This window comes from Bombus pascuorum, chromosome 14 (genome assembly GCF_905332965.1).
Source record: "Bombus pascuorum chromosome 14, iyBomPasc1.1, whole genome shotgun sequence".
NCBI classification, from domain to species: domain Eukaryota; kingdom Metazoa; phylum Arthropoda; class Insecta; order Hymenoptera; family Apidae; genus Bombus; species Bombus pascuorum.
In genome coordinates, this window is record NC_083501.1 from 8,528,800 (window position 1) to 8,548,321 (window position 19,522).

The 19,522-nt window shown below is 34.0% G+C and overlaps 1 protein-coding gene across 2 annotated transcripts in view; it reads right to left on the bottom strand.

Annotated features, from left to right (window-relative positions):
- Nucleotides 1-4,158: 4,158 nt before the first annotated feature.
- The window catches only part of LOC132914077 (protein slit), a 633,186-nt gene continuing 617,822 nt past the window's right edge, over nt 4,159-19,522 (bottom strand). For both annotated transcript variants that reach the window (XM_060972883.1, XM_060972882.1), the window contains 10 exons: nt 18,410-18,481; nt 18,163-18,326; nt 16,777-16,996; nt 14,687-14,996; nt 14,109-14,322; nt 12,813-13,274; nt 12,366-12,566; nt 11,780-11,929; nt 11,228-11,367; nt 4,159-10,177 (listed from right to left, as the gene is read on the bottom strand). In XM_060972883.1, the coding sequence (XP_060828866.1) occupies nt 10,091-10,177; nt 11,228-11,367; nt 11,780-11,929; nt 12,366-12,566; nt 12,813-13,274; nt 14,109-14,322; nt 14,687-14,996; nt 16,777-16,996; nt 18,163-18,326; nt 18,410-18,481 (2,020 nt within the window). In that variant the 3' untranslated portion in view covers nt 4,159-10,090. The remainder of the gene's footprint in view (nt 10,178-11,227; nt 11,368-11,779; nt 11,930-12,365; nt 12,567-12,812; nt 13,275-14,108; nt 14,323-14,686; nt 14,997-16,776; nt 16,997-18,162; nt 18,327-18,409; nt 18,482-19,522) is intronic.

The following is a 19,522-nucleotide window of genomic DNA, read 5'->3' on the forward strand; positions in this document are numbered from 1 at the left end:
TAAGAAGAAAGTCAGGAAAAAAGAGATTAGTATATTTGTTGGTGAAACAGATTCTCATGGAACAATGATACTGGAATCTGTGTATATTAGCTCGAATTGAATATTAAGAAATGATTCTTAGTATGTACGATGGAGATCAATAACCCTTCCGACGTGGACGAAACGCGACCTTCTAATACTCGGCTAATAACGGGTCAGATGCATATAGGGTCAATTTGTCTATTATCTTGTTATCCGATTTATTTATTACACTTCTGACGATACTCGATTGAATAGTCGTATAAGACTTGTTCTCGTTTGCTGAATCATGAATCATCTCGACCATGGAAACCTCCATTTAATTTTATTTATAATATAATTATATATTAATTTAATTTTGTTTTATCGTAGTTCTTAATTATTGTTTTATGTATAATTTACTATGTATTTATTTCTTGCTCTTCCAATATTCATAGAAAAATATTTAACAACAATTGGAAACAAACAAAGTTACAATCGTATCTTTTTCTTTCATTTACGTTCATTGCAAGTTCATTTTGTTGACATATTTAATTAAAACATAATAGGTAGCCGTTAATGACTCAATGACTACTATTGATCCCTAAATTTGTCAATTTAACGCGTTTAACGATCGTTTAATAAACGACGCGCGATCATTACGCGGTAATTATTGCTAAAATGTTTGGCCTACATGTTGCAATGTGTATCACTTAGCTGCACACCGTGAAACTGTTATTTAGCTCACGATGTCGAAATTACTTAACAACTATTCGTAACAAAATTAACAGTGTTTGATGGCTGTCACATGTTACGCGTACCTTTATAACCATGCTTACTCGTGCCTCGGTAATAAATAATTATGCAGTAGCTTCGTATCGAAGGAATTTCTATCTTTCTCCTTCGATAAATTACGTGATACGTACCGTGATAGGAAAATGTAGGATAAATAGGTAAATGTTGAAAGAATTATCTTGTAGCGTGTGACGATTGGGCTGTGAATTTTTATGCATTTATGGAAAATTTATCCTTTGAATATTCATGGTATAATATATTTAGCAGGATAAAGCAGATTCCTATCTACAGTGGCTCACAAAATCGTAGATGTATTTATAAATATGTAAATTTGCATAAAGATCCGCAGTCTAGCGACGATGAAATCGTGTTATGTTACTCTTAGATGATCGAAAGATTTACTTTTTTAACGAATGCTTTGTAAATAATAAAATATATGTGATGGCGCAATCGTCCTTGTTTGACTTTTTTATGCAGGACACATACAACGAATGTATGCATTATGTATGTATCGCTTGGCGATTTAAGTAAAAGCTGGAAGAAATTACAATGAAACCACGAAGCTATGCAAGATTCGCGTGTTACATGTAGAAACTACAGCAAGGATCGTTAAAAGATATCTAAGAAAAGATATCTAAGTAGAAGTTGGATTGAGAGAGGGGAATATATGCAAAAATTTGCGCGACGTCGTCAAATTGCATTTAGTAAGGAAATTTTTGAGACGTTGCGACTAAAAATAAAACGAAATATTAAACAAGTGGAAAGTAGAGTAAACAAAAATAACGTGACAGAGACACTGTTGGTACAGTTTGTTTTTCGAATTGACTTGAATTTGATTGAGTTTAAAGTTAAATTTTATTGGAAATAGAGAACAAGAGCAAATTAAAAATTGTTTACTATTTTGATTTAGAAGCGTATAGAAATATACATATTCTTATAAAGGTATGAAATATATTTCATATCTTTTTAATACACACATCTTATTTTCTGAAAAATATATTCCACATTAAAATATTAAAACCACATATAGTGAAGAAAAATGAGCAACACAAAAGATAGTTAAATGAAACTGAATGCGATTCATTTAGGAATGAGTTCAGCAGTCGTATTCAACTGTTAAGGAATTTTGTTATAAGAAATACTTAACGTAGTTTCTATGAGATCGCAATTGAGTTTAAACAATGGGCTTCGTTAATTGTTTCTAGTCCTTCGAAATTCCAGAACAAGTGAGAATTTGTAGCATTACAGGTCCTCTACGATCTCGCAAGATTTCTAAGCTTAATGTTACTTTTGTTTTAGGAATGTGTTTTACATGTTACATATTTTAAAACGTGGTTTCACACAAAGATTATAGAGGAAAATCAAACGTTTCATTTTTCATTACCATGTAATTTAAATAGTATTGTCATTACTATTAATATACCGATACATATTCAGTTTTACTACAATCATACAGTAGTCATATAGTGAATCTGATGACTAGTTATACCTTTGGGCTTCTATTAAATTGTTCGTATTTTCAACTATGATACTAAAATATTTCTATTTAACCAAGTATCACCAAAATAAAAAATCAATGCGAATGGATTTGCCATGTTTTACCTGTTTGGTCTTCACGTTGTCAATGGGTTCGTTTCACGACTTTTATTCTATGCTGGCCACAGTTATTCAGTATAGTTTCCATTTTCTATGGATGCATCATGTGCATCATTAAAACTGGTTTTCAATAATAAATAGCGATCGATTTTGCTCAAATTTTGCACAAGTTCGGCGAGAAAACTCACGGTATCGCGTATCGGGAATTGGATAACGGGATGCAACGAGATTGAGTTTAATTGCATGGATAACATCGTTTCTAGCAACGGTGTGTTGCGTAATGGAGTCGTTGACGTTGATTCCACTTAGCGAAAAAGTCCATTTGCGATCTTTTGTTCTATTTCTATATCTATTGACGACGATAAATAATACAATTCAAAGCAACGATCTAGTTCGTTAATATCGAATTCTGAATTTTAATTCTCTACATTTGACATACCTTTCATGACTAGAATTTAAGTCGAAAGTTGATGGTACATAATTTCTAGAATCGATTTAAAGTTCGTGATAAAAAGGAATCAGCGATCTTCGAATTAATTTTCGTTATTTAAACGGACAGTTTGAAACTTTAAACTTGCAATTAAAAAAAGAAAGAAGTTTTTATCTAAAAATATATACGATACATGCTGACAGTGTTTTTTTTTAATATAATGATGTTTATTTAAAATTATGTAACGATGACTAATATATAACTGTATTAACACGATTTCTAAAAATTGTATTTGTCATGTGATACATTGTTAGTGATTTTTTCACATCTTGTAAGTTCACTTGAGAATATTATTTATTACGTTAATTTATTTTTCATATCGTGGTTAATTACACAATACTCCTCTCGCAAGTTTTCGCACTATCGTAACAACCTTTATTTCTTACGTATGTTTTACATAGTAACAGCATACCAAAAATACAATTAATCTCATTGGTTAAACAGCGAGACACTTGATGCTAAAATATTTATGTAAGATTAATGCGTAATGTATAATGATTTGCATAGCATAATTTATGAATCGATTAAAACGATGTATTCATGGTCACGAGCTGGCTGACATATTACCTCACATACTACTATTTACGTAACTGCGAAATAAGATATAATGATAAGAAAGAATTGGATCCTAGCTCGTTTCAACAAATTGCTTCAATCAAACTAATTACGATAATACGATAGCTTGTTTAACATGTTTTACTTCAAATATAAAGTACTATAAATTATTATCAATTAACCATGTTACCAAAGGAACAAATATATCTCAGAATCGAAAGAAAGAACGATCACTTTAATAATTAAAGTACGATTAGATTGAATTATCGAAAGTCTTTAAATATAAAGAATTTTATTTTAAAATTAAATTACGCATATTACAGAAAGTCGACGAAATCTCTTTTAATAAATCGAAAGTACGTATATTTAAAGTTTATTAAATCTTGCATATACGTATCTATTTTGTAGTGTCTGCAGTTCGAGAATTTATTACGTAAACGTAGATATCTTCGTTTTAAACTACTACGTATATACCACACAGCTATAAATTATGTTTAGGCATGTCATTTTTTCCTTCTCTTCGACGTTTCTTTCCGAGTAATTGCTAATTTTTAAGTTAAGTAGTTTTTAAGAAACAAGGAAGGTATTACATACAGAGAAACAGAACGTTTCTATTATTTTTACAACTATACGAAGTTACAGATCTAGAACCATAAGAGTACAGTTTTGTCAGGGGTTTTCCATACTTAGGAGAATGAAGGAAAATAAAACGAGTAGACAAAATATCGAGAAGGAACAATAATAATTATATTTATTACGCAGTTTACAGTTATTTAGGTAGTGAGTTGAGTCGACGAAACAAATGCTTCTTTTTTTTTTATTTACGTTTTCCATTCTTTTTTCCCGAATAAACGAAACGAGCTGCCTCGGACATGGACGCGCGGTCGAGCGCGCCTTCGTCGTCTTTTCCCATTCGAGGAATAATACATTCGTAGGCTGGTCCGAGAACGAAAAAGCATTTGCTATACTTTTAAGCGTAAGACTCTTAAAACTGGTATACTTCAGTCGCATGCGCTATAATCCACCGATCGAGTGAAATATATTAAGGTTTCTCGTAAAGTAAATGTACAAATATAACTCGTTAGGAATTTCGAGCAATCACAAGTCTCGAACACTTCTTCATCTTTCTCTCTCTCTCTCTCTCTCTCTACCCACCCGTACGTTTTTTTTATTTTTATTTTTACTTTTTTTCTTTAAATCGAATCCTCGATCGCCTCATCTCAATTATTGTCCAGTTATAGACGTTAAGCTTCGTAGAAAATCCTATATCTTTCTCTCCTATTCTTCCCCTTTACACCTTTCTATCGATTCCCCTCCTCCTTTCGTTCTTTCTTCCTCTCGTTAAACGTCCCGCGCGAACGTTAATCTCGTTACAAGGAGAATTACTCGCACGTTATGTTTGGTCGAATGCGGGATTAATGATTACGGCCCTCGCAACTTCCTTCGTGTAACCGGCAATGTTGGTTCTAAACTCGTTCTGTCTCAGCCTGGCCTCTGCTATCCTATTTTTCTTCCTTTCTTTTTTTCTCTAAGGAATCGACCAGCTTTCAGCATATCGATGCTAATTGATAATTACAAACAATACGGAAATACGCGACTAGAAGTAAAGTTACTGAGTTTCTGTAACTCGATCTCTATGTTCTTACAACTGAAAAATAAAATAGAGTTTTATATTTGGAATAATTTATATATTAATGTTTTTTCCAATAACTTATTAGAATTTGCAAATAATAAAACAGTTTCTGTTAAAAATTTTCTAAGAAGACGTCTTAGTTTGCTATTTGAACAATTTTGAAGAATGTAAACTTTTTTTATTGATTTGATAATTTTTGGATATAAACTTTAACTTGATTTTACTTTTCTCATTTTCATGTTTCAAATACAAAATTGATGGCATGTATTGGTAAAAGATATCTCTTAAAATATCTCTTTTCTGAATGAGAAACTCTTCATAAAAGATTATTTTTGAATTAAAAATTAATTAGTGAAAGTTGAGTTAGAATTTTAATGAAATTAAAACATTTAATTAAATTAAAAATTAATAGAAACTAAATTTTAATGGAAGTCTACGAGGACCATGTTTCTCACTTGAGAACTTTTATAATTTAATAATTATTTAAAATATCTGGAAAATTGTTTGTGCAATTTTTCACTCAATTTGCTCATACAATTTTTTTGATCAAAACAATTTTGTTCTACTTTATCTCTTATTCATTCATCACACATCTTCTGCACTGAAGATGGAGTTAACGACCAGTCTTCTACGTCGGTATGGAAGATTCAAATCATCAAAGTCATCAAAATTCTGAAAGCTTTCGATCGTATCTATATATCCTGTTCTCAATTTCATTTACAAGTACTCAATTCGACACGTTGCTCGCCATCGTTTTATTATTTTGTTTTAATATAAAAAGAATTAATACAATTCATTTAATAATCGAAATTAGGAAGAGATTAAAAACCATGTATTATGGAAATCTACGCGTGTTGTAAGTTAAAAAGTTTTACTAGAAAAGAAAGTTACGTCGTAAAAAAATTTATAAAATTCTGGATTAACGAACAACGTGTTAACAACAACAACAATTTCCAGTGACCTGTGGCTGTGAAACTAAATTTTCAGCAATTTCAAAGAAATAATTTTCCAAACGCAACGCGATAGGCAACTTATGTTACTACTAATACTATGAACTCGTAAAATATGTCGCTATGGTACACCTATTACCTTTTTCCTTCTACTGCATACAAAGAGAAAAAGAAAATCAATAACGATAAGTAACACATTCGACGTGATCGCTACGATATAAGCTTCGTCTCGTTTTTGCTTCTTCCTCCACTTTTTTTTTTTTTTTCGATACCCTCATTCGAAAGAAACGAATGGACAAATAGTAAAATAATTCGATCGTAAAGAATTTTATACGAACCGAACGATACGAAGTAATCGAAGACATTAATAGAAGTGATAACATGAAATAAAGATATTAATTCGTCGTGCTTAAAAATTATACGAATGACTATAATACGATCTAATCTAAATATAATAAGAAAGATTGATTTCTTTTTTCTCGTTGGTCCCCTTTCGGTACGACTTTCAATTGTAATCGATAATTCGAACCTTCTCGATAAATATTTATTTCATAAATATTCGCTCATTTTACACTTTCTACAAAAATTCATATTATATAAACGTAGAAAATCACACGAATAACTCGTGTAACTTCGAATACAAGTAATATATTAACTTAATTAATCCTTAACGTACAAAGATTACAAAATCGTTCAATATAAAAAAATCTAAAGAAAATTGCTGAATTATCCAACGTCTAGATCGGAGAATCGCAGTGGGCATTCGACTCGTTTTCGTTCAGGCATCGATTTCGTTCTCCAAAGTAAAAGTATCGCTCGTACCGAAAGGGTTGGAAAACACTGAACACCGTGCACGTACTGCTGAGTATTTTGTCGACTGAATTAACCCTTTGTATTTTAAATTGTCTTCCAGGAAGATGAACCTAAATCTTTCTCTCTCTCTCTCTTGCCTTTCTTAACAAAAATAAGAAATGTAAGAGAAATCAAATCCTTGAAAGATTCAATGGGTCAAAAATTTGAATCAAATAAGCTGATCTTCTCGTAGAAGTAAAAGTACAAAGGGCTCGATCGTACTCTGTAGAAAATTCCTTTACCCTTTCTGTTTTAAATTACCTTTGAAAAAAATAAACCTAGCCTCCTCATTCTTTTTTTTTTTTGTATAAAAACGATAAAAAGAAAAAGAATCAAATATTTTACAAATTCAGTTGATTAAATATTCTAATCAAATAAAATTATCTCCTTAAGAAGATTAAAATACAAAAGGGACAATCGTGCTTTTGTAGTAGGTTCTTTTGCTCTCTGTATTCCAAATTGTAAAAAATGAACATAACTTCTTTGATGTTAAAATGATAAAAAGAAAACGTACTAATCCCTCTTAAATCTATTTTAATAGAAATAGTAAAAAGGAGAAGAATTAAATTGTTAAAAGATAGGATGAATCAAATATTCAAATCAAACAAGGTCATCCTCCTGCGAAGTTCAAAGTGCAAAGGGCTCGATTGTGCACTGTAGAAAGTTCGTTTGCTTCGAACAAATCGGGTTCTACAAGAGTGGTGTTTGAAAGTGCGAGAGGAACAATCGATCGATGACAATAGATTCAGCAAGCGATTTGGGTCGTTCGTAACGACGGATATAAATATACGACTTAAATACTGGCAGTGGAAGATGCAAGGCAGTTATCCGCAGAGTAGGTACACGATTTTTTAAATAGGTACGCGAAACATTAAAAGGGACTTAAGTAGTTTCCGAACGAATCATGCCTCCCCCGATGAAAACAATCAGAAAACTCATCGTTGACGCTCGATCATTTAAATAATGCGCTCATATAAAAATAATTACGCGATCCTCTGACCCCAAACTCGCGTTAGCTACGCTCATTTTATTCTTCACCATTACAATTCGTTTTTCTACACGAGGTCGTCGAATTTCGTCGACCTGTTCCTCTTCAACGCGACTACCCAAAGATGCAATTCGCGCGATCGAACCTCGAAGACAATACCTTAGGCCGTGGAATGAAATATTCGAGGCTCTAGGTGTCGCTTTTGGTCCTTTTTCAGAGACCTTGGTTTACTTCTGGTGATTTCTTGCCTTTTATTGAACATTATATTGCGAAAAGAAATCGCCTTAGCTCCATTTAATTATTTAAGGTTGCCTTTTTTTTTTAAAATAGAAAAATATATTCGTTGATTTGATAAAAGAATTGAAAATTTGAGAATTTTTAGATGTCTGTAAAGATTAATTAGAAGAGATATCGAGTGTTTATTAGAAAATAATTAGAAAATAATATTATTGCATTAAATTATCTAATAGAAGCAATATCGCCATTCAAAATAACGCTATTTCAATCTTTTTTTTACTAGAGAGTTTCAAAACCCCTAAGTCTAATTTATTTAACAAAATTTGATCGTTGTTCGATAGTTGAGTAATTAAGAATTTTTTATTGTAAATGAATTTGTTTTTCATTGGCTCACTCTTCGAATAAACCAACGTTATAATCGTGTCAAATAGTAATTTTACCATAGAGAATCGCCAATATTGCAACGAAACGTTCGAAAAAGGCAAGAAACACGCGGCACGTCTTTTTAAATACATACTTTACTCCGCTGCGTTAAATTATCCCACTACTAAATATCGAGAGGTTAAATCTTCATAAAAAGTAAATATAGCTTAAACGATACAGGGTAATTAAAATACGCAATAACAAAACGAAACGAGTCGAAATGGAAATGTTTGTCGATCCAATTACAATTAATCTTTCAGTGTGTGTTTGTGTATGTGCATGTGTGTGTATTATTCGAGAATCATCTGCCAGATATCGATCGTTTTTAACCGGTGTAAACATAACTACCTGTTCGAGAACTTGTTTTATATAAACGTTTACTCAGAGGACAATAGACCTAACAATCCATCAAGTTCCACGATTAACTGGGAAAATTGAATATTTTTTTTCAGAGAAACACGTAAACTTCCTATACATCTTTAATACTTACGCGGCTGTCTTTTACACATTTGTTAACATCTTGCTTGCGTTCGTTTCTCTTTTTTCGATTGAGTTGCGCTTAAGTTACAGTTACAAATGGTCAGGTTTCGGAAAATAGTTGCAGAAAGCTCAGCAACGCTAGCGTAAGCGTTCACAATCTCCACCGTTTCTGGCGGAAACGTTTCTTCAGCGATAAATCTCGACCTCTCAGACTAAATTCTTGTTCACATCGAAAAACCGAAGCGTGCCACACTGAACATACAACGAAGGTTTTCATGAATTTGGTTAACAACATTCTCTAGAACGATTATTCGAAAAATTGTTACGTCCACCGTGTTCTCGTATTTTTCTTTCGAGCTAAAAGGGTTGCCTCCCGTTTGACGTCGCTCGTGATCGAAACGCGTCGAACGAGGAGAAATCTCTGAGAGATCGGTCAACGTTAAGCGTGATTTTTTTTACATTCGATTGTAACATAATCCACCACCACCAACTCACCACTAACCGTTCATATCCATTAGATCTATTTCACACTGAGCGAACGATTCATGCGTGTGGTTTCTGCGAATATGCGCGAACACGCGTGTGTCGTCTGCGGTCCGTGTTCTCGCACCAAAATTTCCACTTTCCACTCCAAAAATTGTTGAACATACGTCGGTTAATATAATACCTAGCGCTGTATGCGTCGTTACTGTTCTCTCCCCGAATATCCTTCGAATATGTCCATGATCCGCACGCACGCACAATATAATTCTTTCCTCCACGTTCGAATATATATCACACTGAGCCGGCTGTGTGCTGTTTTTTGCGAGTGTGTGTCCATCTTTTTCTTTTCTTTTTATCTTCGATACTTGTTTTAAATATTGTTCGGCCTGGCAGTGCCGTCGGCCCCAATGCTTTCGTCACGCGTTCGACGAGGATGCTTCGAGCAAGGTTTTTATCCGCGAATCGGCGATCGACTCTCGCCATATCGCTCGTGAACGTAGAAAGTTCGAATTGGGACACTGTCTCGGTTCTCGGGGGTTTCCTCTCGGTCTCGATACGTCTCGACGCGTATTTATGGAACACCTGTGGCGCTCGACGTCCCTCGGTCCTGGCTAGTAACATTTCCGGGTGCACGTACATTTGCGCACTAAATCGACGTCCTTCGTGTACCGCATACCGTCGACGCAGATCAGTCGAACCTACGGTTAGTCAACGTTTCGTTGTTAATTTTCAATGAAATTTAGGTTGCAATAGATTTCAGAATAACAATGATGAAGTTTGAAAATAATTATGGAATAATTAGTAAAATCAAAGTTTCGCAGACATATTTTTTTCAGATATTCTAAATATCTCAAACATTTCAATTATTCCACAATATTTGGAAGAAATATGACCTCTAAAGATGTGCGATATACGTCCCGATTTTAATAATCGTCTGATATTCTAATGCTTTCATACTGTGAATTTATACAATTATTATTATTCGAGTCTTTTAAGTGAAAATCATATCCAGCAGGAATTATATTGCAACGATACACAAATAAATGTGTCATCCATGACTCGTTTATATCGTTTACGTAGTTATTTTATTATTATCATTATATTCTATTTTATTATCACAATCAGTGTTTCATTTATAAATGACATGTATCATATCTGTGTCTCTCTTGAGGAAGCTAATTGCAACGTTGATGAAACATGATATGATTGCATACGGTTTACACTCTACAGAGTCAAATAATAGTATTTTAATCGTATTACATATCATTTATTTAGAATTTTTCTCAATTAATATATCAATGTTATAATTTTCTCATACAATGCTTTTTAAAATAACGCAATTTCCTCTATTCGGTTTCTAAATTGAATATACTAACTTTTTTTTATTACTGTACATTTGTAACGGTATAGGTAAAAGAATAAGATTAAATGTAGTCAGAAACATAATAAAATAATTTTTTCCTGCAATTATCTTTTAACAACAATGTTTAGGAAAATATTTACAAGCATACCTGGATAAATATTATAATATTTAAAAGAATTGGTTTAAATAAATATGAAAATAACATTTAATTTTTCCTGAAAATGTGGTCGAAACCAAGCTATTGTTCGTGTATATAAAAATATGCGTTACTTGTCTCTGTCTGTTTTCGTCTAACACTCTGTGTATGCCTCACTATGGCAAGTTTATACTACTGATAAGGGGGTAAATATTGAAGCAGCAAGTACTTCGCGTAATTAAATCGTACCTTACGCCGTTTCGTCTTCCGTGGGAGGCAGCATGAGTTGCCACAACTACCCCAACACTTGGCAAGTTTCACTGGTCGTCGACTCCGACATCCGTTCTCGCTGTAATACTCTCTGGTGTGCTCTTTGCGACACGTCGGTGCTGCAACAGATGCACCCCATTTACTAAATTTTTTAATCTTTTCCTTTCATTTCCATGACGCTTATTTTAACAAAATATACGATAGAAATTTGCCAAAAATTTGTAGTTATTACTTCATTTAAAAAAAATTATTCATGCATTTTTTGCAGAATCACTTGCACAACTATTTTAATACTTTTCAAATTTTTTAAAAGAAATATTTTAAACAATTTTTCAAAATCAGTGCAACGTATATGGTTTATTTTATACTAAGTAATTTATGAATATAAAACTTCAATAAAACATATTAATATTTTGATCATTTATTTCATTGTAAATATTTATATTCTAATGTATGTATATTTAAGTGAATATTAATATAAAAATATTAATAATGGATGAAATCCATCGAGCATACTATAAATTTGCATACCTTTCTCGCAATACCGTCCTTGCCACCCAGTTTGACACCGGCACGTATATCCGTTTCCCATTGGCGATGGCACGCACTGCGAACCTTTTCTGCACTCGTGTGTCGCACAGGGATCGGAAATTATCGCGCCGGGTCCTGTCATAACGATGTCTGCAATAAGAAATGTGTTAATTAGTCCGCTATTTTTCCAATATTAATGTTACGTATAACGCTTACTATTAGATTTATATCACATCTAATGTTAATTAATAACTCAATATCAGTAATGTTAATATGAACTTCCCGTAGGCAAATTGGTCCTTCGACAACTTCAATGAAATTTTATTTTTCAATTTCTTTAAAAAAAATTGTAACTTTAATTGCAAGAAAAAATTTGTCAAACCTCGGAACAGTAAAACAATTAGACATAAATGTAGACGATCCAATTTACCTGTAGGCTATGAAAATACACGTTTGTTTGCGTAGGATTAATTTTACGTGTATTATGATATTAATATTAAATGTTTAATGTAACAGAATATAAAATATTCGTATATACTATAGAATATTAAATTGATCAATAAGGCTTAAAGTCGTTGAACTATACCGGAGTGTTCGTGAGCCATATTCTCTTGTGGCATCGATTCCTCGTTGCTGCTGCCGCCCATAATTCCTTCCGCTTCCATGACGTCTCGCGCCTCGTCAGCTTCTTCCTCGTTCGACATGCATCCGGGAGTTACGCGGTGCATCTTCGCCGCGTTGCTAAAATCTACCAATTTGTGATTGATCCACATCTCGGTGATGCAGCCTGATAATCAGAAGAAAGAGAATTGTTGGGATGAAAATTTTCTTGCTCGATTCTAATAGCTTGATACTTTAAATTTAAGTTAATATATTTAATTTAAATTTCAAATATAAGACAAATATCCTAATAAACAAAATATATATAAATATCGTAAACAAAAAATTCTGTCAACGTGTCAAGCAAAATCACTCTAAAAACACATTCTTATATTTCACTTGATCACCTAATCAGTTTTCAACTCGGGGTTACCTTGGAAGCTAGTGATGTTCCTCAGATGAAACTCTGTAAACGCAATGTTGGCGACTTCCGGAGCGACGCCGCCAACGTACATAGGCGTGATGAGTTTCAGGTACTCCTTCGGACCCTCGTTAATAATGCTTCTAGCAGGGCCACGGTCGACCCTCATCGTGAAGTTCTTCTTGATCGCAAGAAGCTCAGCCACGTGAGGTTTACCATCGGCGATCATTTCGTAACTGTACATTGTCGAGGTTGGGTAGTTACCCACGTCGTATGAGACTCTGACACGGCCATTAAACAATTCGACGGCGATGTGATCACCGTTTTGGCCGTCGTAGAGGAGAACCCCGTTTTCCTGCGTGGTCGTGAAGACGATGGTCACGTTCGCTTCGGGTCTCATGCGTAGCGGCTCCAGCTCGACCAGCGAGCTGTTGTCCACGAAGCTCAAACTCGTCAGGTACTCGCATCGTTTTCCTGCAATTAGGATTTTCCATAAGATAACTTTTAATCAAATTGTTTGACGAATCGATTATTTTTTATATTGCATAATGTGTCAATTTTATGTAATGTGTGGTATATAACAGATGGATTTTAATATCGCAATCCATTGTTTCAAACAATAATGAACATTTGTATGGTATAATTGTATCAGTATCGTTTCAATATCGCAGTCTGCTGTTTGAAAAACTTTTATTTAAACATATGAGATTTTCTTATTAGTTTAAATGGTACTTTTGTGTAAAAGGCCGATAATATTTTTGTATACTGTTACCGAATCTTTTTTATGAACAATATTTTAACATTGCATTCCATTATTTATGTTCCGATACTATTATTGTTACATTATATTCTACTATTTGGAGAAATTTTATTATATTATTTAGTCATATGGTTTTTCACAAAAATCGATGGTATTTCGCGTGCAACTCTTTCTTCGCATGTTATTTTAATATTTCACTCCGCTTTTCGAAAAATATTTATCTAATCATACGGTTTTCGGTGAGCATCGATGGTGTTTTTATAACGACGCGTTATTGGATTTTTCCCGTAAATGCTATATTTAATATTGCGCTCTATTGTTTGAAAATTTTTATTTAGCCATATCATTTTCTATTTGAGTACATCGATCATTTAGTTTAATATATTTCTATTTCGAATTTTATATTTAGTTTATTTCATGAATAATATAATATGATTGCATTCTGGCGGAATTTTAGGGGATGGAGAAAATTATCATTTGATGGTAGAACGTAAAATGGAAATATAGTGGCCTTTATTTAGTCTAAAATTATGAAAGAAGTCACTTACCGGTGTAGCCGGGGTGGCACTGGCAAAGATAGTCCGCGGCGGAAGCGGGAGCAGGTTGGAAGCATGCACCGTGCTGACAGTCATGGTGCGCACATGGACTAGTTTGTGGATAAAGCATGGCTGTCGAGGGTGCTGCCTCGCAATATCTGCCTGTATATTCCGCCGCGCACTTACATTCGTAATTGTTTATGCCGTCGATGCAAGTAGCACCGTTCTGAAAAATACAAGAATATTTGTCGTATAAAACACAATGTATTTTATTACGGTTTGTGTAGCTCAAAATAAGAAATTTCCACATCTTTCATCCCAAGTACAATTTGTAATTTAAAAATCATAATGCAATTTCATTTTTTCGAGTTTAGTTAATACTAAATGAAATTAAATTTTTCATTTATTCTCGCGTTAATAATTCTAATATTAATAATGATATCTTTAGAATTAGAAAAAATAGAAGCCGTCATCTAGATTTCAAAGATTAGAATTAAGAAGAAATGTTTCAGTCATAGAAAGAGTCATGTATGAGTAGAAAATGGTGTAAGAGTCGGATGAGAAAGAAAAAAAGGATAAAAAATAAGCACCTGGCACATATGATCAACGCAGTCATCCAGGTTGGTGGAACAATTGAGGCCGGTGAACCCGATTGGGCATTCGCAGCTATAGTGGGTCCCGTGGTCGACGCAACGACCCCCGTTCTCGCAGGGGTCGTGCCCTTTTGTGCAAAAGGGTATCTTCTCCTCGCAATACTCGCCCATGAATCCTGGGGTGCAGTCGCATCTGTAGGCCTGTACGAGGTCGATGCAGGTTGCGTTATTCGCGCACTTGTTGTTCTCGCAGTCGTCGACGTTGTTCTCGCATCGAAGTCCCTTGTACCCGGGGGCGCAGTCGCAACTGTCACACACCGACTGATCGTCAATCGAGACATTGACCATGACCTTCGATCGCGGTATATCCGCCAATCGACCTTGATACATGTAACTAATTTATCGACGAATATATTTCCTTAATATTTGATCGATTTTCGGAGTAATTAATTTACAATTTTTTAATTCTGGAGGATTCTTTGTTTATTACCAAAGTAAAAATATAGCATAGTAAAAATATAGTGTATCGATAAAATTAAATAAATTTAGTAAAATTTTACGAATCTAATCCATCTAGTATACTTAATATTTAAACTTGTATCAGCAATTTTGTCCTAATATATTAACTCAATAAAAATTGCGATTGGCACAATTGCTTTGATGGTAATTCTCGGTGATTAATAATTTATGATAGTAATTTTTCCTTAAGATATTTCACCATGATATTTTTCAGCAAAAACAAGATTCGAGCTCGATGATTGCTTTCGAAGAAAGAACCACTGAATCATAATCACTTCGTCGATAGATTGTTACGTGTACCTTCTACTCTTCGGGGCTCACGTGCAGAGGTCCCGTTTTATTTATTCATACAACAGTGTACGCGTTTTGTACGTGCAATTTACTGCTACTGAAACTACATTTCATACTCTACTTATACGTTAAACAACGCTTTTACAATGCAAATACACTTGCCTGTGTATTTTTTTCAGAAAATACATCACCGGAGCAATATTAAGTCTTCCATCGCATGTTCATAAATTAAAAAAAAAAAAAAAAAAAGAAGAAATGTAAAAAGGGAAAAAGGAAATATTGAATCCGACAGATGGATTCATAAATCACTGACTTAAACTACTAGACAGTGAAATATACTTTTGCCAAATTATAGGTTTCTTTTTAATGATACCAATTTTAACTTTTGACATGATCAATACAATACTCTACACAGTAGATGCTCAAAGCTACTGTTTTGCCAAATACATCGGTACGTTTCGTGCACGTCTACTCAATTTTTGACCAACACTACTGCCTTCCGTATCAGTAGAAGATTCAAAAGAAATCGGCAGAGCTACAGCAAATGCACACGTTCGATCTCGTGATTTTGTGTTTGCAGTAGAATTTTAGTCCAACTGGAAATCTCAATATCAAAAATTATATGAAATATTAGACGTATGAACAATTCTGTGCTTTCATTTTTCCAATTTATTTTATTATTTCAAATTGAGATATGTCTTTAATGTCTATAATTATTAAAATTTGTTAAATACATACTTGCGATATTATATAAACTAATTTTTTAAATAATACGATACTATTTAGAATTATGATATGAATAAAAAATAGTTATAAATATAATAAAGTATCTGTTTAATACTACAATCTCAATTACAGAACCATGATAGGTATTACGTATGAAAAATATCAACAATTTTTTTTAGAGATTAATTGTATTCCAATATTAGTAAACATTATTTCAGATAGTAAAATAAAAAGGATATTTAAATTTTTTAAAATAAATATACGTTTTGATATGTGCTGATGAGCATATAGAGCACTGAATTATTTTTCTACGTGAAATAAATGCAACTTTCGTCGAAAATATATTCATTTCAATACATTCCATCCTATCATATATTAGTAAATCGACAAAAGATCATTTTAAAAATTGGGAAATGGAAATCGTCATTGTTGGATTACAATTCCTTGCAGACATTGTTTCTACGGGCACCACTGAACGAGCAAATAGAAATCAGACCCGAACGAGCTTGCCAAGAAATTCTCTACATTAGGTTAGTCAAGACGTTTGATACCTGAATCTTCCTTCTTCCAATACTTTACAAGTTCCGGCGTTCCGGCAAGGATTTCCATAGCACGCGTCAATTTTATGTTCACACCGGTCCCCATGATATCCTGGCGCGCATTTGCAACGGAACTTCCGGTCCGGGAGCGCCTCGCAAAATCCTCCGTTCTGACATGGCGAGGTGTAGCACAGGTCGCACTTGGCCAGGACTTCGGCTGGCTGTTGGTTGGCTGCGCGGAAGAAAGGTCTACGATTAATGAGCAATTTTAGTACCCCATTGTGACAACGGGCCAAAAAACCATGAACTAAACAGACTGCGTCACGGGTCAGTGAGAAATCAAAAACATCTGCACGTGCGGAACATTTTGTCGATCGTTGAGCGATAGTGGCCAGCAGATCAGAATAGTTTGGAAACTGAGGAGTTGAAATTGATAAATGAAGAGCACAAGTGTCAGAAACGAAGATTTTTAATAGAAAGAAAAAGAACGTATTCTTGTTTTACATTATTTATAACTGCAATACTATGTTAAATGGATAAATTTGTTTATTTGTAGATTATACTTCCCTCTTTTTTAACAACGATCTAATTCGTATTTATGATTACTCATTTCATTTTCCCAAAAAAGCTAAAAAGCTTTGTCCGGAAAGTTAACACAGATAGTTTCAAATAGAATAAATAGTTCTAACGTTTCTAACTTTTTTCACCATATTAAATTCTGTATAGAATTTACATTATTCTTTCCATTAAAAAAATGTTTCTCATACTGTTGCTATTTACATCGTTTACCGTTTCAATTTCTCAATTTTTAGCAGTAAGGTTTTAAGAACGTTGAATTAAATCGTTTTGAAATTTAGAATTTTTTCGTAAAAATACATAACTAGTTAATGCTTTTTGTTATTATACCAACAATAAATAAAATCTTTTCTTATATACTGTTTTAGATACTTAGTAGTATCAGTATACCATTAATATTTGTTGGATTCGAATACTCCATAATATTGGGTTGGAAACTAAATGATGAATCACTTAGTTGCTAAACCAATACATCCTTCTACATTGCTTTGCATTCTTTCGTGTAGGAAAGTTTGTCGCGGTTCGATGATATTTCAATAATTTTTTAAATATCCATAATCAACGAACGGAGCCTCAATCACAATTTCTGTAATCTCCATTTTTATCTTATTTCCATTTGTATCGATTTTATCCAACTATTGAACTTTTAAATTCGTTTATCGGACATATCGTGTACAAAGTAACAGCGTTTAGAATCCATATTCAAAAGACATTCCTGCGAAGTCAGCGTAAAATCCATCAAATTCAATTACTGGATAAACCTGATCACCAACAGCTGGCCGCTTTCGCCACGATCGCGATAACTGTCGAGGAAATACATACTTTTGCATTGGAATGCGGTCGCAGGTGTCGTAAGCAACAGCTTGTCCCTCATCGCTGGTGGCTCCATGCATCTCGCGATACCGGCCTCCACGTAATCCTTCTTCACCCATTCGGCCAACCATCGCATGCTGCAGTCGCAGTAGAGCGGGTTGGACCCCAGAGCGCTATAAACACACCGGTTGGTGAATTATCGACACTAGAGAAACCAGTGCGTTAGCTTGGGCAACGCAAGAGAGAGGGTACTCACAGGTGTGTTATAGATTGAAGATCCTCGAACGCGCCCTCAGGGATCACCGATATGTCGTTACCGTGTAGAGACCTAGTGTAAATCGGGGTTTTAAACGATCATTATTGAAGTAGTCTACGTTATAGTGTTCTAGTCTATGTTCCATGTATATTAAGCTGATTTTACGAGTAGATTCGACAACAATTAATAAAGTGGCGTTAACTTCCTATCGGAACGGTTTCTGCGCGTTATCTTATCGTTAGACTGCTGATATTCATGCAAATTCATATTGTTAGGAAAATGAATGAAAAAATGGAATTTAGCTAGAGAATTTGATTACTTCCTTAAGTATTATAACAAGTGCCATACTTTGGATATTTTGTGTAAACGCATAAAGATCCGTAGTCTGCTTATCATGCTATGGATTGCATTATAGTTTCGGTGCAATAAAGGGATATTGTATTTGAAGACCGTAAGGGAATTTGCTACAGACGATGCAAAATCTTTGATTAATCAGAACGTGGTATTATAGGAAAATTAATTTTGTATTCGTGTATCATCATGGTAGAACGTAATATTACACTGTAACAATAGGACACTGTGACAATGACGCAGTACAAAGGATACTAATGTAATCTTGATATAGGATTAAGATTTTTATAGATGATGCAGGATTAGAATTTGCTTCATACTCGTTACTAATATGATATACAGGGTGCGCCGTTAGAATTCGGACAGAATTCAATTTGTAGTTCCCACCATATTAGAATTCAGATGTTTGTGCTGATTGACTCTGAAGTTAGTTAAATATGTCAATAAGTCTTCTATAACCTCAAAATGACAGAACTCGTTAAGCAAAACCCGGAATACGATAGAAGAGCGGCGATTATAGAAAGTCTTCGCGCCGGGAGAACGCCGGTCGAAATTATAAAATTCGGAGGAACGACCGTTGGCTGGCCCACAATCTCGAAGATGTTCCTGTTGTGGGCAAAACCAAATTTCCAGCAAGTGTTCACGTTTTGAGCGTTGTCTCAAGTGAGGGCGACGTCATGCCTCCGCACTTCTTCCAAAAAGGCGAAAGAATCACAAAGGAGGTTTATTTGGAGGTCCTGAAGACAGTAATAAAGCCGTGGA